Consider the following 19,846-nt stretch of genomic DNA (forward strand, 5'->3'; position numbering starts at 1 on the left):
CTCCTGCTGTGAGCCAGCGGCTTTCTGCCTGCTGGGCTGGGGGAACACCCTCTCTGAGCTCTGTGACAGCCCCAGCCCCACACCCACTCCTTGCCACAGCTCCTCCCAGACAGAATCCGCTACGGACACGTCCCCCGCTACCGTCCCTTGGCCAGGGGCCTTGTGGCTCATGCCAGACCCTTCTTCCTCCCCAGGGAGCCTCCTCCCAGGTAAGGGGGGAGCCCCCCACAGCCCAGGACTCTCCAGCTCAGCCTCCCTGGAGCCAGGCCGCCGTCTGAGTCCCACGTGCCCTGAGCCAAGTGGGGACTGGCGGCCGTTTTGGCCACAGCAACCACAGATAAATCGAGTTTCAAACCTCTGACAAGAGGAGAAGGGCCAGCAAAACCTCAGCTCAGGGCATGAGGAGAGCAGACTTCAGACTACTCAGGGAACTGGTAAGCAGGGTCTCCAGGGACAATGTTTTTGCAGGTGCTGGGGTCCATCAGTGCTGGTCAATTTTGAAACATCACCTCCTAAGGGCACAGGAGCAGGCGATTCCCAAATGTCGGAAGCCAAGCAGGCGAGGCAGAAGGCATCTCTGGGAAAGGAGATGGAAAAGGAAGCTGTGTGCCCAGTGGAAGCAAGGTCAGCAGAAGAATACAGATGTCAGGAAAATTAATCCACAAACACCACAGGTTTATGTCCAAGCAAGAGACAGAGCAGTCCTGTAACTTTATTCGAATAAAGGGAGAGGTCATGGGCATTTCCCATGGGATCTCTCAAATTGTTAGAGGATGCAGCTTCCTTTTTCTCCTAATTTCCCGGCTGCATTTCCCTCTCTCCTTCCCCACTGGCTGAGGTACTTGAGAGGTACAGACTTCCCGAATGGCTTAATACAAACCCCCTTTCTAATGTGTACCCCCCCACCCCCATTCTTTTCCTCGTGTCTCTGTTCTTTTTCTCTAAATCCAGGGATTAGCAGAGTCTTGAGTGAGTAACAGTCTGTGTCAATTAGTGGAATTCCTATGGAATGTATGGTTCCTCCCTTTGCTTCTTTCACCTATCAGTATCTGGCTTTATCTACCATCATGCCCACAGATAATTTGTAAAGACACCTCCTTCTCATTCCTTCCACAGAGATGTTTCTTGCCACTGCCAACTTTGGTGCAGTGAAAGCAGCTGGAGAGGAAGGTGGCCAGAAATGTGGGGCACAATAAAAAGAGTGTTTTTAAATATATTAATGGAAAAAAACATTGTAGAAATAACATTGTCCCCTTCCAGGATGTGGATGGTAACCTCACAAACAGGAACAGGGACACAGCACAGGTGTTTAATGCATTCTTTGCCTCTGCCTTCAACACTCCTCCCTCCCCTCCCAGTGGAAAACATGCACTATACCAAGGGACACTGCAAAGTCCTTGAAGACGGCAAGCCCTGCTCAGCAGAAACCAAACCACCTGTTTGATCCACAACATTCCCATCCTGAATCTAAACCCAGCGTGTGCCAGCAATTGGGATAAAAGGAGCCCTATGCCCGTCAAAACCAAAGCAGTGGGAGCACCATGAGTGCTCCTTGGGAAATCCTGATTTATTTAGAATAGAGGCAACGCAGAAGTCGGTGAGCTGTTACAGAAAACTCTTCCTGCCCTCGACAGCCAGTTCAGGAGAGCTCCTCAGAGACACAGGAACTTCAACTCCCTTTGTCTCTGGAAGATCTTCTCAGGCACAGAGTAGTGGGTGTTTCCAGTTGGTACCGCTGCAGTGTCCTGGGAGCCATGGGCTTGACACTGGTGGCAGCAGCACTCTTCCTGATGTGCCACTTGCTGCAGGGAACGATTCACTGCAGCAGGCTGAGCTCCTGTTCTTACTGCCAGGCTTTTTCTGGCCATGTGCATCTCCAGAGATGAGCTGGTTCTGCTGATCCCTGAGGTGGGCACAGGGCTGTGACGGCACAAAGGGGCTGAGCGCTGGCGAGAGGCAGGGCTGGGATGTCACACGGCTGTCCTGGCCCACAGCACTGTGACATCACCGCGCAGTCGCTACGTAACACAGGCCAGCACCTGCAGCTGCCAGTGCAGTCGCGATGGGACGTGCCGGAGCCATGTGTGACGGTGGTGTCCTGGTGATTGTGCTTGTCCTGCTGCTGGCCACTGTGGCTGTCTGGTGGGCCATTGGCCACTGGCAACCACGGAGGTGGCAGGCACGGACATTGAGGAGGCGCAAGCACCCCGGGGTGCAGCCCAGAGGCTCACGGAGGAAGCGAGGAGCCCCTGTGGCTCCCAGGTCCTCCAGGCCTCGGGCGACCCCTCGCAAGCGGCCACGTGCTCCCGCGAGCCCCCTGGACAGCCCCTGCAGCTGCGGCCCCTGCGTGGCAGTGGCCCAGGAGCTGCAGGAACTGATGCTGCTGCTCTGGGCTCACAATGGGACATGGGTGCCGCTCTACTCTGGGATGTGGCAGGCATTGTGGAAAGAACTGGAGGAGCTGCTGAAGCGAGGCCACCTGCCCTGCTGTGGCTCGTCCAGCTCCTCCAGGAGCCTCCATCCCTTCAAGAGGCTGCTCCCAGCAAGATTCTCCATCCCTGGGAGAGCCTCAACCCTTGCAAGGATGGCACACCATGAGAGACCCACCATCCAGGCAAGAAGCTCAGGCTGTCAGAGATCCTCCATCCTGCCAGGAGCCTCTGCTATCTCTGACAGCCTCCATCCCCCACAGACACTCAGTGAGACCTGTCAGCCTGCAGAAGGTGCAGAGCCTGTGGACAGGTCTCCCAGCTCCCTTGGACTCACGGACTTCAACAATACGGGCGCAACCCTGACAACTGATGTGGCCAGGGAAAGCCCAGAAGTCCAAGTGGGAGCCCAGCCCGATCCAGGGGAGCCTTCTCAGGAGCAGGTGGCGGAGCAGCAAGTGAGCTGGAGCCAGCAGTTGCCGGCCCACAGCTCCCAGGACGCTGTGCCGGCTGTGCCAGCTGGCAACAGCCCGTGCCTGGTGGCGGAGACGACCCTCAAGAGACCCAGGAGGTTTCTCAATCTCCAGGAAGCTGCTCCGAGACGGCCACCGACTACCAGGAAGGCCTTTCTGGTAGCAGGTGAGATCTTCTGAGGAGCTGTCTGAGGCTCCCTCGGGGCTCTTGAGGGGCATCCCCAGGCCAGGCCAGGGCCCTTGAGAGCAGCAGAGTCTCTGGCTGTTTCCAGTGCTTCTGATGCCACGGCTTCAAAAAACCCCTCCCTGGTTTGCAGCTGCTCCTGACACCCCCCTGTGCGAGTCCTCGGGCTGTAGCCCCGGCCGTCCTCAACAGCAGAGTCCAGCCCACGACGCCGGGGACAGCGACGGTGCCGCCCTGCCCCGCTGCCCTCCGGCTCCTGCAGCCGCCTCTGCGCGCTCCCCTGCCCCAGCTCTGCCGCTCGCCAGCCCGACGGCTGCAAGGCGGTGGCCGCTGCCCAGCGCGCAGCAGGAAGCAGGTCAGAGCAACGTGGCCCGCGGTGGCTCGGCCCGCTTCACTCGCGGGCACTTGGCCGGGGGGCCCTGGGCGCAAGGCTGATGGCTCGGTCTCGGTAGCAGGGCAAAAGAAGAAGCTGCAGGAGCTGTACCAGCTGGGCCCGCAGCTGGGCAGCGGTGGCTTCGGCACCGTTTTCTCGGGCATCCGCCTCTCAGACGGGAGCCCAGTAAGTGGCCGGGACGGCGGGGCACGGGAGGAGGGCCAGGGGCGGGGCGGGACAGGGCTTGAGCTCAGCCCCGTCTCTCGTGGGCTTGCAGGTGGCCATCAAACGCGTGGCCCGGGAGAGCGTCCTGCAGTGGTACGAGCTGGTGAGTGAGCGGGGCCACCGCGACAGAGCGGGGCGCGGCGGGCAGGGATAAGGCCGGGCCCCGGGGGCGGGAGGCGGCGCAGGGCGGGGGGAGCGGGCGTGGGCTCAGCGTGCGAGCCGGAGCATGGCGGGCCCGGGGATGCCGAACACCGGTGGTGGGGCCGGGCAGGGGGGCACCCCCCAAGCATCCCCTGGGCGGGAGGAAGCCCAAGCACCAGGGAGGCTGCCCAAGGGGGCACTGGGGTATCCCAGGCACGGGGCAGCGGAGCCACAGGGCAGCATCAGGCCTGCTGGAGGCACTGTCTCCTCCTCACAGCCCGACGGCACCCGTGTTCCCATGGAGATCGTGCTCATGGAGAAGGTGGGCTCTGGCTGCCACAACATCATCCAGCTCCTCGACTGGTTTGAGCTGCCTGACAGCTTCCTGCTGGTGATGGAGCGTCCGGAGCCATCGCAGGATCTCCTGGCCTTCCTGCTGGAGCAGGGGTTCCTGTGCGAGGAGATGGCGCGCTGGCTTTTCTGCCAGGTGCTGGAGGCCGTGCGGCACTGCACCGCCTGCGGCGTCCTGCACCGGGACATCAAACCGGAGAACCTCCTCGTGGACCCGGAGAGTGGCGACCTGAAGCTCATCGACTTCGGTTGCGGCACCTTCCTCCAGGAGCAGGCCTTCACGCGATTTGCCGGTGAGCCCACAGGCCGGGCCCTGCTCCCAGTGCCAGGCACTGCACGGCCCCATTCCCTCCTGGGCTGTGGGGTGCGGCATTCAGCTGGCTGCCGGCTGCCCTTTGGCACGGGCCAGATGCTGTGCCCCAGGAGCCGGCTGCCGGCCCTGCCCACAGAGGGGGGCTGCCGAAGCCAGGCGCTGGCCGCTCAGCTTGGCAGGCCCGCAAGGGCTTGGGCTGCTCCGCTGGCCTTGTTTGCCTTGCAGAATGGTTTCCTGGCTTTGGCCAATTGGCTGGGGGATGCCGAGTGGCCCCGGGGGGAAGTTGTGGCCACCGGTGCAGCCCCTGCTTCCGTCAGGAGGCTGGCACCAGGCTCTGGAAGGCAGCAGCCTGCGCCTGGACAGCGCCGCCTGTGTCCCCTAGGAACACACATGTACAGCCCACCCGAGTGGATCTGCCTTCGCTGCTACCACGGCCATTCAGCAACCATCTGGTCCCTGGGTGTGCTGCTGTACGTCATGGTCTGTGGGAACATGCCCTTCCAGGAGGACCGTGACATCGTGTCGGGGCAGCTCTTCTTCTGGCAGCAGGTCTCTCCAGGTTGGTGTCCGGCCTCAAGAAGGCAGGCTTTGGCAGATGGCACCACGCAGCCCAGCGTGGCCCTCACGCAGCTCCGCGGGAGGCCCATTTGCCCTCAAGGGCTGGCCGCAGGAGGCAGCCCATGACGACGTGGTCGGTGTGGCCCGCTTGGCTGAAGGAGGTGGCGCGTGTCCTGCTGTGCCACTGTCCTCAAAGGGCAGAGTCAGCCGGGAGGCCAGCACAGCTCTGAGCACACGCAGCACGGCCTGGGCCCTGCGGGTGCCGGGAGCAGCTGGGCAGGAGCCTTCTGCAAGTGACCGGCGCTTTCTGGCTTCTCTCCCCAGAGTGCCAACATCTGATCTGCTGGTGTTTGTCCAAGCACCCCGCGGACAGGCCAGCGCTGGAGGAGATCTTGCGCCACCCTTGGGTGCAGGGCAGGCATCTTTGATGCCTTGCTGGAGCCTCTGCAGCACCCGATTACCGAGCCCCACGCAGGACTGACGGCTCGAGAAATAAAAGAACCACAAACCCATGCCGGGGTGTCAAGTCTGGTCCTGGTTAGCAACTTCAGCTAAAGAACCCTCTTGGGAAAAGGGGTAATCAGAGTGTTCCCTTCAGCCTTTGTCAAGCTTTTGATGCCTTTTCTCCAGGCATCATGGCAGTTTTGTGTCTTCAAGCACAGGCTGTAGTACAGGCAGGAGGGGCTGTAACAAGCCAAGAAATGCAACAGTGAAACAGCAGCCGCCCTTTCAAACTGACACGGCCACTTGAGTTCACCTGAAGTGATATGTGGGCTCGTGTGCATTCCAAGGGCCAGCAGGTGGCAGGGACAGAGATGTTGCTCCTCTCCAATGCTGGGAGAAGAATCAGAAATGGCAAAACGTCATTTCAGGTTGAGCCCTGACAAAACTCTTCCTCTTCCTTCCCCTGAAATGGGAGGCAGGGCTGGGCCTTTGACCAGCTGGGTCTGCAGCTTCATAAGCCATGGGCATGGAGCCCACGGGAAATGTTGAGATGCTGGAGTTGCTCCCATGGTGCTGGGCTCATTGTAGCCCCCAAAATATCTTTCTCTACCCTCAAAACAACTGATGGAGATGGAAAGTGCAGTAACCAGTCTAGCCACAGGAAAGCACCCAGGTGCCTTCCCTGGCCCTGTGGGCAGGTGCCAGCTGCAAACCTGTGCCACCTTCTGTCTACTGCCCTGACCTACTAATACAGGCTTTGGGAAAAAAACATACTTTTTCATAAATGAGGAAGGGGCAGTCAATAGCTAACTCATGTAAGCACAGGTTAACTATTGGGAGACAGCAAATGTTAGTTCAGACAGCAGATGTTAATTACAAAGCCTAAGAAGCCAAATTCACCCTAATCTTGTCAAGATAGAGGGCACAAGGATTATCTCAGAGACCACTGAATCATTCCTCAAAGGACTACGCATGCCCAGGGAGAAAGGTGAAAAGTGCACTGTGAGGAAGACTACTGGTCTTCATCAGAAAGACCCCCGAGGAAGAGGAGAGGCCTTCCTCCAGTGCGACCACCAGGACACACAGCGCATGCGTGACCCATATGCTAATGATATTAATGACTTCCGAGAAATAATTTGTATAACCATGCCTGTCCCAAGGAATGTGATGAATATTCATAATTTAACCCATAATACTGTGTTGTAGGGAGCACCAGGTGTGTGTGTTTGGAGGAGTGATCCCCACACACCCGGCGCGCCGAATAAAGCAAATACCCACTTCTCTGACTCTGTCTCTGAAGTGTCTCCTGGCCCGGTTTCGGTACGATTCATAAATGTGCCTGCTCTTTCAATTTTCTTCCCTTTTATTTGGGCTGCTGACCCTCTTGTGCCTTGAATGGTTCTCCAAGCCTCTACCTGAAGGCCTGACCTGAGCCATGATCCTTCCAGCCAAGACCCCACCGTGAGGGGATGGCGAGAGTCCTGTGTGTCAGCCCTGGTCTGGAGGCTGAGCTGGGGGTGATAATTATCCCTTTTCTGATGACCTGTGAGTGATGACTTCCAGTTCTCCAAGAGCCATGGCACATTTCCTCCAGGAGCAAGAGGCCCCCATGTCCTCCACAGCCCTGCCCTGCTCTGCCCAGGCCCAGAGCCATTGAGAGCTGGCGGTCTCCGGTCACCCCATGCCGGGGTTTGTCCTCAGGCCAGAGGAGATGGCATCGCTCTGGGGGCTGCCAGGGTCCCACCTCACCTGGGAAGCTTGTGGCTGTTTGACACCTGTGGGTGTTTTCCCACCCCCCATTTCTTCGGGGGGTGACCACTTGCCCCTCACAGATTGCCCTAAAATGGCGGCTCCTCCCTCACCCTGCGCTCATTATGAGGGGACACTGGGGCTCAGTTACGGGTGGAAACGCTCCCAAATGGCCTTGAACTCCTGTGGCAACCATGCCAGCAATGAGGTGGCACTACTCCTTTCAGGGAATTGTGGAGAGCCAGAAGGTCCCCCTTGAGCCTCCTTTTCTCCAGGCTGAGTCCCCCCAGCTCCCTCAGCCGCTCCTCATCAGACTTGTGCTCCAGAGCCTTCACCAAGGGATCGCTTCCAGCTGCGGAGGCACAATGCCCCGAAAAATTCGCCAGCAGAAAAGGGTCCTTGTCTGACAAAACCCGGGGGGATCCTGTATGAAAACGAGAGAGTTTTTCGCTGTGGCTGCCTCGGTAAAAGGGAAGGAGCCATTTCAGGCACAACTCAACAAGCCTGGGAGCTGCCGATCTGCCCGCCCAAGCGGCTCCGCAGCGGCCGGGGCAGCTCAGGAATGGCTCCCCTGGGCTTCCCCGGTCCCGCCCCACCCGGGCCGTGAGTGCCCGGCCCCGCCCCGCAGCCGTGCCCAGAAAGCGGGAGCAGGAAGCTGCGGGGCCGCGGGGATGGCGGGCAGCGGCCCGGCAGTGAGCGGGGAGCCCGCGGGCAGTGCCGGGAGCGGGGCTGGGAGCCGGCGCTGCCCGGGCTGGGGGTGCAGAGTGCGGCCGCGGGCCCCTGGCAGGCGGCGAGGGCCAGGCCGCGGTGCCGCCGGGGTCTGGCGGGAGCTGCCGGGCAAGAGCCATCCGTGTCCTGCCCTGCGTGTGCCTCGTCTGTTCCCTCGCATGGGCTTTCAGGCTGCACGGGCAGCACTGCGGCTCCCAAGTGCGTTTAAAACCCTCCACAAGGCCGTAGGTTGTGGTTCTGGTGTGGCAGCACTGTTGTGGGTGAGGCTGCTGTGTCGGGAACCAGCTCTGCAGGCTGCTGAAGGCCTCTGTAATTTGTCCTGATGCACGTTGACCACATCCCTGCTGTCGTCCGCAAATAAAAGGATTAGTCTCTTGCCAGGTGGTTTTACCTGTGCTTTGAATTAACCTCTTCGTTTGTATTAACAGAACCTGACACACACAGTGAGTGCTTCTGGTAAAGAGGGAGGTGTGTGTGGTGTGCAGCCGATAAATAACAGTGGTTAATAATCGTTTTGTTAACTGACAGTGTAAAAGCCATTGCCACGGGCCTCATCGACTCCATATGGACAACAGGCAGAGTGCCCATGGAGAGCAAGGTCTCCCAGGCCCATATCCCTTCGCTGAAGACCCCAGCAGCTGTGATACTGTCAAGGCTACACATGTTACACAAGTACATGTTCTGAGGGTGCAAAGTGTTGCAATAGATGGGAGTGTCCTCAGATGTGAGCCAGGCTGGATATTTTTACAAAGGAAACATTGTCCATTTCATTTTCTCCCTGTAGTTGTGCTAAACAACTATTATAGCATTGGCTTTTGTGGGTGTTGGGGTTTCAGTTTAGTCTTAGTTTTTTTCCTATTAAAGGAATTTTTTCCCATATGCATGTTGCTAGGGGACAAATAGCTGTGCTTAAGAAAGACAAAAAGGGGGGTGGGGCGGGCCTGGCTACTCCTTTGTCTACACCTGGGTGTGGGGGCAGTTCGCTCTGAGCGTCCGGAGAGAGAAGCTGCAGAGAAAGGAGCTGCTGCTTCTTTCTTTTTGGCCGTTCTTTCTTCCTGCTGGAAACAACGCCAGGACCCCAAAAGCCGCTTTCCCTGCCCTGCTGGAGACCGGGCTGTGGCTGCCCTGCCCCGCTGCTGCTTCGAGCTTTCGCTACGCTGTAGCCGTGCTCGCCCTGCCTGCCTGGGCCTCCGTGGGGTTCTCCCATCTGGATACATCTTGCCTGCCACCCGGGATTTGCGTTCGTCCCTGCCGCTCCAGCCTGCTGTTCTAGCCTGCTGTTCTAGCCTGCCGTTCCAGCCTGCTGTTCCTGAGAGTCCGGGATCGGCTGCCCAGGGGTTTGTGAAGCCTTTGTTCCATCCCTTCCCGGGATCCCAGGGCACCGGTGCCGCGTGTTTCCCGAGCTCGCTCCGGAGCGCCCCCTGCAGCCGCGGGGGAACCATCGCACCTGCCCTGCTCACCGGGAGCCGCCAGCGCCCCTGCCGGCTGCAAGCGGAACTGCACCCGAGGAGAAAGGGCCCGACAGCCGAGAAGGCTGGGACTGGGTTTGTGATTGCTGTTACTGCCATAGTTGTTGTTTTGTTTGACTGGTTATATACATATATATATATATATATATATACATATATATATATAGAGTAAAGAACTGTCATTCCTATTTCCCACATCTTCGCCTAAAGGCCCTTGACTTCAAAATATAATAACTTAGAGGGAAAAGGGGTTATATCTGCCACTTCAAGGGGGGGCTTCTGCCTTCCTTAGCAGACACCTGTCTTTCAAAACCGAGACAGATCTTGGCGCCCAACGTGGGGCCTGAGGGCATTAAGAGAGAGAGATGAAAAAGGAATAACAGTTCCTGGATAACTTTATTTTGTGTGCTGGATATTGGAACCTTGTGGTCTAGTTTACCCTGGTTTGGGTGGCATGTAGCCGTGGCTATATTCTTCCCCTTTGCAGCTCCTTACTTGAATATGGGTCCTCTAACTAAGGCTACCATTGCTGTTATCCAGCTTGTGTTATGGGTCGAGAAGGTGAGGAATTCATGGGTTTTTAACTTCCTCCGGAATGTTGGCACATGAATAAACGGCTACCACACACTGAGCACATGTTTTTGGGGTTATGTTAACAATGGTACCTTCTGTGAGGAAATGACACCAGGGGAAGTTTCCCCCAATCCCTCAACCAGTTCTTTGGGCCCACCCCATCAATTTTCGAAGGGTTTAAATTCCCTCTGAATACTAACCATCTGCTGCTGATAGGCCTACTCTATTTAGTACTCAAGGATAAGTTGAGATTGGCTTGGATATCTACCCGGACACCAGCCCCAGAGACTAGAGATCCTGCCCCAGAACCTGACATGGCCCCAGAGAGTAGAGTTCCTACCCCAGAGCCTGATCCTGCCCCAGAACCTGACACGGCCCCAGACACTAGAGATCCTACCCCAGAATCTGACACGGCCCCAGACACTAGAGATCCTACCCCAGAGCCAGAGCCTGCCGCAGCCCCAGACACTAGAGATCCCGCCCCACAGACTGATACCGCCCAACAGTCCACCTCAGAAATGGACTACCCAAACTGGGTGGGGGTACTGGCAAAAGGGATGCAGGAGATGTGCCAAGAGATGGGTCAGGTGCACCAGGGGATATGCCAGGAGATGGGCCAGGTGCGCCAGGAGATATGCCAGGAGATGGGCCAGGTGCGCAAGGAGATGTGCCAGGAGATGGGCCAAGTGCGCCAGGAGATATGCCAATTGCTAAGGGAATACACCTCCTCAGCTAGTGAAAAACCCTCTCCCTGCCCCAAAGAGGGTGAGTCCGATGGTGCAGCAGTGGAACCCACGGATGTTACAACCGTCCAGGCTTCAGCTGAACCACAAGGACAACCACAGCCAGCAGCAGTCGCCCCTGTGCAAAGGAGGAAGTGTAAGACCAAATCAGTACGACCAGTTAATGATGATGGGCAACCAGGGCCCTCACAACCAGCAGGAGAGCCAGAGCCAGAAGTCATCACTGAGTCCCTGTCGCACGACAGTCTCCGTGCTATGCGAAACGACATAATGCGAAGGGGGCGTGAGCCTTATACCACCTGGCTGCTTCGGGTTTGGGACCTTATGGGCACAAGTGTGCAACTGGATAGTGGTGAGGCAAAGTATCTGGGATCGTTGACCCAGGACCCAGGTGTGGACCAGATATTTGTGAGGGAGCCAGGGCCTCTCTCTCTCTGGGAGTGGCTCTTAACGAGTGTGAGAGAAAGGTTCATTCACAAAGAAAGAATGCAGGAGTATCATCATAGAATGCAGTGGAAGACACTCGAGCAAGGGATCCAACAGCTAAGAGAGGTGGCAATATTAGAGGTACTCTTTGGGAAGGATGGACAGCATGATAATGACCCCGATAAGGTCAGGTGCACAGGACAGATGATGTGGAACCTGGCAAGGCTAGGGCCATCGCAATACACCACCTTCATTGCAACGATTGATGCTGACAATACCCGAGAAACAGTGGGCTCTGTTGCCAACAAGCTCAGGCATTACGACAGCATGATCAATGGCCCGCTGAAAGCTCATGTCTCTGCTGTGGTCCAGGACCTCAAAGAGGAGATGAAGGAGATGAGGAAGGAAATGAGGGAGGAGATGAGGGAGGAGATGAGGAGGGTCAGTGTGGCACCAGTGCGAGTCACAGGCCCCCAAGTCAGAGCCCGTCGTCCCCCTGCTAGAGAGAGAGGGTACACCCCACGAGCTGAGCTGTGGTTTTTCCTGTGTGAGCATGGGGAAGACATGAGAAGGTGGGATGGGAAACCCACCTCTGCCCTGGCAGCACGGGTGCGTGAACTCAAGGAGGGAGGCACTAACCGAGGGGGTTCCGCTAAGGTGAAAGTAGCCTCAGCCTCCCGTGACCGAGCTGCCAGGCATTACAGAAGGGAGGATGATATGTCGGATCCCCTTGAAGGTACCTCGAGCATGTACGCCCAGGGAAAGAATGATAACCAGGGCTACAGGGGCCCTGCCTCTAGCCAGGAAGAGGCACGGGAGAACCGAGTTTTCTGGACGGTGTGGATCCGATGGCCTGGCACATCAGAGCCACAAAAATATGATGCATTGGTTGATACTGGGGCACAGTGTACTTTAATGCCATCGGGACATGTGGGGGCAGAACCTGTATCCATCGCTGGGGTGACCGGGGGATCACAGCAGTTGACCCTTTTGGAAGCTGAGGTGAGCCTGACTGGGAAGGAGTGGCAAAAGCATCCGATTGTGACCGGCCCAGAGGCCCCGTGTATTCTGGGCATAGACTTCCTCCGGAATGGCTATTACAAAGACCCAAAAGGACTCAGGTGGGCATTTGGGATTGCTGCTGTGGAGGCAGAGGGCATTAGGCAATTGAACACCCTGCCTGGACTATCTGAGAATCCTTCTGCAGTTGGGCTCCTGAAAGTGGAAGAGCAACGAGTGCCAATTGCCACCTCGACAGTGCACCGCCGGCAGTATCGGACAAATCGAGATGCTGTGATCCCCATCCACAAGATGATCCGCGAGCTGGAGAGTCAAGGGGTGGTCAGCAAGACCCACTCACCCTTCAACAGCCCCATCTGGCCTGTGCGCAAGTCTGACGGGGAATAGAGATTGACTGTGGACTACCGTGCCCTGAATGAAGTGACTCCACCGTTGAGCACTGCCGTGCCAGACATGTTGGAGCTCCAGTACGAGCTGGAGTCCAAAGCAGCAAAGTGGTACGCCACTATTGACATTGCCAATGCATTCTTCTCCATTCCTCTGGCAGCAGAGTGCAGGCCTCAGTTTGCCTTCATCTAGAGGGGCGTGCAGTACACCTGGAACCGACTGCCCCAGGGGTGGAAGCACAGTCCCACCATCTGTCATGGACTGATCCAGACTGCACTAGAAAAGGGTGAGGCTCCAGAACATCTGCAGGACATTGATGACATCATTGTGTGGGGGAACATCGCAACCGAAGTGTTTGAGAAAGGAGAGAGAATAATTCAAATTCTCCTGCAAGCTGGTTTTGCCATCAAGAAGAGCAAGGTCAAGGGACCTGCCCGAGAGATCCAGTTCCTGGGAGTAAAGTGGCAAGATGGATGACGTCAGATTCCCACTGAGGTCATCAATAAGATCACAGCGATGTCTCCACCGACCAACAAGAAGGAAACACAAGCTTTCCTAGGTGCTATAGGTTTCTGGAGGATGCACATTCCCGAGTACAGCCAGATCGTGAGTCCTCTCTACCTGGTTACCTGCAAGAAGAACGATTTCCACTAGGGCCCTGAACAGCAGCAAGCCTTCACCCAGATCAAACAGGAAATTGCTCACGCCGTAGCCCTTGGCCCAGTCAGGACAGGACCAGAGGTGAAGAACGTGCTCTACTCTGCAGCTGGGAACAATGGTCTGTCCTGGAGCCTCTGGCAGAAGGTGCCTGGTGAGACTCGGGGCCGACCACTGGGATTCTGGAGCCGAAGCTACAGAGGGTCTGAAGCCAACTACACTCCCACAGAGAAGGAAATCCTGGCAGCCTATGAAGGAGTCCAGGCTGCCTCAGAAGTAATCGGCACAGAGGCACAACTCCTCCTGGCACCCCGACTACCGGTGCTAGGGTGGATGTTCAGAGGACAGGTTCCCTCCACGCATCACGCCACCGACGCTACTTGGAGCAAATGGATTGCCCTCATCACGCAGCGCGCCCGAATTGGAAACCCAAGTCGCCCTGGGATCTTGGAAATAATTACGAACTGGCCGGAAGGTGAGACTTTTGGGTTATCTTCTGAAGAAGAAGAGGAGCAGGTGACACGTGCCGAAGAAGCCCCACCATATAACGAGCTACCAGAGAGTGAAAGGCAATACGCCCTCTTCACTGATGGTTCCTGCCGAATTGTAGGCGCTAGCTGGAAATGGAAAGCTGCTGTATGGAGCCCCACATGACAAGTTGCACAGGCTACTGAAGGAGAAGGTGGATTGAGCCAATTTGCTGAGCTCAAAGCTGTCCAATTAGCTCTGGACATAGCTGAAAGAGAGAAGTGGCCAAAGCTCTACCTCTACACTGATTCATGGATGGTAGCCAATGCTCTGTGGGGTTGGCTGGAAAGGTGGAATAAGGCAAACTGGCAGCGCAGAAGAAAACCAATCTGGGCTGCTGAAGAGTGGAAAGACATTGCCACTCGGGTAGAGAAGCTATCCGTGAAAGTCCGTCATGTAGATGCTCACATCCCCAAGAGCCGGGCTAATGAAGAACATCGTAACAACAAACAGGTAGATCAGGCTGCGAAAATAGAGGTGTCCCAGATAGACTTGGATTGGCAACATAAAGGAGAGCTGTTCCTAGCTCAATGGGCCCATGATGCCTCAGGTCATCAGGGCAGAGATGCCACCTATAAGTGGGCACGAGACCGAGGGGTGGATCTAACCATGGACAGTATCTCCCAGGTTATCCATGATTGTGAGACATGCGCTGCGATCAAGCAGGCCAAGCGGGTGAAGCCTCTGTGGTATGGTGGGCGATGGTCCAAATACAAGTATGGGGAAGCCTGGCAGATTGATTACATCACACTGCCTCAAACCCGCCAAGGCAAGCGCTGTGTGCTCACAATGGTAGAAGCCACCACTGGATGGCTGGAGACCTATCCTGTGCCTCACGCTACTGCCCAGAACACCATCCTGGGCCTGGAAAAGCAAGTCCTTTGGAGGCATGGCACCCCTGAGAGAATCGAGTCTGACAATGGGACTCATTTCAAGAACAGCCTTATAAACACCTGGGCTAGAGACCATGGCATAGAGTGGGTGTACCACATCCCTTACCATGCACCAGCAGCTGGGAAGGTTGAGCGGTGTAATGGACTGCTTAAAACCACCTTGAAGGCACTGGGTGGGGGGACTTTCAAAAACTGGGAGGTGCATTTAGCAAGAGCCACCTGGTTAGTTAACACCCGAGGCTCCACCAGCCGAGCAGGCCCTGCCCAATCCAAACCCCTACAAACAACAGACGGAGATAAGGTTCCAGTGGTGCACATGAGAGGTATACTTGGAAAAACTGCTTAGGTAAAGTCTGCCTTGAGCAAAGACAAACCCATCCGTGGGGTTGTTTTTGCTCAGGGACCAGGTTGCACCTGGTGGGTGATGCAAAAGGATGGAGAGACCCGATGCTTACCTCAAGGGGACCTTGTTTTAGGGTGAACTACCCATGGCTCTGTACTTGTATCAGTATCAGCATGTATATTTATGTATAATCTGGGTGATGCATAGATTTATATGGTTAAAAAAGGTTAAGTTTCATGTAACATGTTAGTATGGGAAAAAATTCGGGGTGGATAATGTTGGGGTTTCAGTTTAGTCTTAGTTTTTTTCCTATTAAAGGAATTTTTTCCCATATGCATGTTGCTAGGGGACAAATAGCTGTGCTTAAGAAAGACAAAAAGGGGGGTGGGGCGGGCCTGGCTACTCCTTTGTCTACACCTGGGTGTGGGGGCAGTTCGCTCTGAGCGTCCGGAGAGAGAAGCTGCAGAGAAAGGAGCTGCTGCTTCTTTCTTTTTGGCCGTTCTTTCTTCCTGCTGGAAACAACGCCGGGACCCCAAAAGCCGCTTTCCCTGCCCTGCTGGAGACCGGGCTGTGGCTGCCCTGCCCCGCTGCTGCTTCGAGCTTTCGCTACGCTGTAGCCGTGCTCGCCCTGCCTGCCTGGGCCTCCGTGGGGTTCTCCCATCTGGATACATCTCGCCTGCCACCCGGGATTTGCGTTCGTCCCTGCCGCTCCAGCCTGCCGTTCTAGCCTGCCGTTCCAGCCTGCCGTTCCAGCCTGCTGTTCCTGAGAGTCCGGGATCGGCTGCCCAGGGGTTTGTGAAGCCTTTGTTCCATCCCTTCCCGGGATCCCAGGGCACCGGTGCTGCGTGTTTCCCGAGCTCGCTCCGGAGCGCCCCCTGCAGCCGCGGGGGAACCATCGCACCTGCCCTGCTCACCGGGAGCCGCCAGCGCCCCTGCCGGCTGCAAGCGGAACTGCACCCGAGGAGAAAGGGCCCGACAGCCGAGAAGGCTGGGACTGGGTTTGTGATTGTTTGCTGTTACTGCCATAGTTATTGCTGTTTGTTTGACTGGTTATATACATATATATATATATATATATATATATAGTAAAGAACTGTCATTCCTATTTCCCACATCTTCGCCTAAAGGCCCTTGACTTCAAAATATAATAACTTAGAGGGAAAAGGGGTTATATCTGCCACTTCAAGGGGGGGCTTCTGCCTTCCTTAGCAGACACCTGTCTTTCAAAACCGAGACAGTGGGTAGTGAAATGTAAGAAATATTATGTATTAGAATATGTTAGGAAATATTATGTGTCAACATGTTAAGAATAACTTTGCTATGCAGATAATAACTAGTTAACGTTATAACTGGGTCAAAGTTACAAGATGCTCATATAGCTTGATTTATAAGATCTCTATATCATCTGAATCATAACTTTTTATACCTATATAATTTGAATAACTTTTTTATACAATGTAATAGCGAGTGTATGGTTAATTCATCGCTTAATGCTCAAATAAACGGAAACTCGCCAGGTGAATAATTGCAAAAATTGACAAGTATAGCTGGATAAAGGAAGCAGCAGGATGTACTAATGAGAAGTTGGCAACAGTGAAACCAATTAGCCACAAAGTACAGAATTTAAACCGGTTGGATCCTGAAAGACCCAGGAACACCATAACTGAGCATGCTCCAAAGACAAAGTTGAAAAGTTCAAGATATGAGGAGGACGGGAGCCTTCATCGGAGAGGACCCCTGAGGACCCTCATGATCATCTACGCATGCTCTGAAAGGCGGGTCGGGGGAGGAACTATGTTAATCCCTTCTAAAAAAATGTAAATTAGTTCTCAGAGAAAAGCCATGCATCTGCATTGTAGTTTATTAATATGCAGGATGTTAAAGCATACAGCCGGGAAGTTTGTGTAAATGGCTGTGCCTCTGGCTATGAGCAATGCACCCAGTGCTGTGGGCTCTTGCTTTAAGTGACCTTTGTCCCCTTTTGTCCCTTATTAAGTTTATAAAACTCCGAAAAGAGGAGTGGGCTTTGTTTCTCACACAGTTGTTGGGGTTTTAGTTTAGTCCTAGGTTTTTTTCTGTTAAAGGAATTTTTTTCCCATATGCATGTTGCTAGGGGACAAATGGCTGTACTTAAGAAAGACAAAAAGAGCTGCCATTTGGGGGTGGGGTGGGCCTGGCTACTCCTTTGTTTTCACCTGGGTGTGGGGTCAGTTGGCTCTCGGAGTTCGGAGTTTGGAGAGAGAAGCTGCAGAGAAAGGAGCTGCTGGTTCTTTTTTCGGCCATTTTTTTTTTCTTTTCTGCTGGAAACAACGCCAGGATCCCAACGCTGTTTTTCCCTGCCCCGCTGCTGCGTTGAGCTTTCGCTACACTGTAGCCGTGCTTGCCTTGCCTGCCCGACCTCCAGGGGGGTGGTTCCCCGTTTGGAGACATCTCATCTGTCCTCTGGGATCTGTGCTCGTCCCTGCCGCTCCAGCCTGTCGCTCCAGCCCGTCGCTCCAGCCCGCCGTTCCAGCCCGCCGTTCCAGCCTGCTGTTCCCGAGAGTCCGGCCGGACACCGAAGCCAGCCGTGTGGGGTTTGTGAAGCCTTTGTTCCATCCCTTCCCGGGATCCCGGGGCACTGGTGCCGCGTGCTCCCCGAGCTCGCTCCGGAGCGCCCCCTGCAGCCGCGGGGGACCCATCGCACCTGCCCTGCTCACCGGGAGCCACCAGCGCCCCTGCCGGCTGTGAGCGGAACTGCACCCGAGGAGAAAGGGCCCGACAGCCGAGAAGGCTGGGACTGGGTTTGTGATTGCTGTTACTGCCAGAGTTATTGCTGTTTTGTTGGACTGTTTATATATATATATATATATATATATATATATATATATAGTAAAGAACTGTTATTCCTATTTCCCACATCTTTGCCTAAAGGCCCTTGATTTCAAAACTATAATAACTTAGAGGGAAAAGGGGTTATATCTGCCACTTCAAGGGGAGGCTTCTGCCTTCCTTAGCAGACACCTGTCTTTCAAAACCAAGACAACAGTGGAAGAAGAAAAATCACTTACAGCTGCTATTGTAAATAAAAGCATTTCAAGTAGGTTCCTTTAGGTAGAAAATTCTACTCCTCAAGGCACAGCCCCACTCTTTTTACATTGAATTTACATTTACATTGAATGCAATGTGGAATTTGCTCAAGTAGGAACTGCTGGGTGATGCTTACTGAGATGTGTTTTTTCTTGAGGATGCGACTGTCACCAGACTGGAGAATATTGAAGAAACGATAAGTAAATGGATTTTTTTTTCTCATCTAAGGTATGGAATGGCAGAACTGGTAGAAGCAGGATATGATGTTTGCCAACCAGACAAAGAAAATGTGACTCTTCTTCACTGGGCAGCAACAAACAGCAGACAGGAGCTGGTGAAGTAAGCCGGGAGTCCCTGTGACAGTAACACAGCGTATTCTGCCACTGTTACCTATAATCGCTTTGTTACTTTTGTACTGGAAAAGGAACACGCTGCCTGAGAAGAAAAGGGTAGAATTCAAATTTTGATGCACTTAGCTTTGTGTCGATGTCACTGGAATGTAAAGACAGCACGGTTTCTTTAGATGTGAAATCATGTATTGCATGAAACCATTAGATTTTCCTATGTTTATTTCTGTAACAAAGATGAAAGCTGATTTTAGAAGTACCTTGCTAGAGACTCTATTTTTTCTTCAGCATTTTCTTGAAACAGAGTCATTTACTGCAAAAGCACTTCTGTACATTTGCTTCTCTAGTGAATTTTTTATTAGGAGTCATTTACTTCTTTAGCTGTGTTATCATTCGTATCATGTTTTGCTGTTTTATGTCTGTTCCTGACCTTCCTGTGTTGTTATTACACAGATATTACATTTCCAAAGGTGCGGTAGTGGATCAGCTCAGTGGAGATTTGAATTCTACGTCCCTGCACTGGGCCATTAGGTAATGCTGCTTGCAACCACTAATTGCAAATTTGTCGGTATTGACAGCTGTGGTAGCGTTTTCTGAGATCCGCAGAACAAAGCACTGCTTGGCTGGAGAAAACATACGCTGAAATAATTCTTCTGGGAAAACTTGTCCCAAGTGCAAATTCTCCCATTGGAAGATCAGTGCTTTCTTCTGGACGATCAGTCTTTTGCCAGAGTCAGAGACTTGGATGACTGCTCAGAGGAGAAATTACTGTAGAATAACCTCTGTATTCTAAATGAACACTTTGCCCTAGGCTCATTCATTAAGGTATATATTTAATATAATTTGCTGAAAAAGCCATGAGAATCTGAGGGAAAACTGTTTTTTGTGCGGTCTCTATAAGGGCAATGCTTTCAATAAAATAACAATTTTTTAAATCATCTCTATAGTTTTATTTCACACCTCGTTATAGACACGGACACCTTCCCAGGGGACAGCAGCATCCAAAGGAGGTGTGCAGGGATGTGCAGATGCCAAAAGGGACTCTAGGACAGTTGGACACGCTCCAGTAGGCTCAGCCCCCCGTGCTGGGACAGGGAAAGAGCGTGAGGGGACCTCCGCTGCAGAGGAAGGAGTGGCAGGGATGGGATGAAGTGATGGCAGCAAATGTCAGGAAGGAGGGGACAGAGGGATATTGGTGGGGAAAAGGGAGACACAAGAGCTCTTGGGAGCCTGAAACCATTAACGCTGTCCTGAGAAAGCCCAGCACACTCCCCCCTGCATAGCCCAGCCCCTTACGCAGGGGAAGCCATGGCTAAAATCCAGGAAAAACAGTGCTGTGGATCCAAGGAATCAGAAGCAGGATCTGTGTGGAGGGTGCCCCTCACGGGAGGCACATGAATCGAACTGAGCGAGGCTGGGGCAGGA

At 54.4% G+C, this 19,846-nt stretch overlaps 1 protein-coding gene across 1 annotated transcript; it reads left to right on the plus strand.

The window, feature by feature from the left end:
- Window positions 1–2,062: 2,062 nt before the first annotated feature.
- Window positions 2,063–5,880, plus strand: LOC116455828 (serine/threonine-protein kinase pim-2-like). Its single transcript, XM_032134112.1, has 7 exons — window positions 2,063–2,410; window positions 2,693–3,068; window positions 3,220–3,441; window positions 3,651–3,787; window positions 4,103–4,469; window positions 4,872–5,048; window positions 5,372–5,880. The coding sequence occupies exons 1-7, from the start codon at window positions 2,063–2,065 to the stop codon at window positions 5,473–5,475; spliced, it is 1,731 nt and encodes a 576-aa protein (XP_031990003.1). The 3' UTR covers window positions 5,476–5,880.
- The last annotated feature ends 13,966 nt before the right edge of the window (window positions 5,881–19,846 follow it).

Source organism: Corvus moneduloides, chromosome 26, assembly GCF_009650955.1.
Source record: "Corvus moneduloides isolate bCorMon1 chromosome 26, bCorMon1.pri, whole genome shotgun sequence".
NCBI classification, from domain to species: domain Eukaryota; kingdom Metazoa; phylum Chordata; class Aves; order Passeriformes; family Corvidae; genus Corvus; species Corvus moneduloides.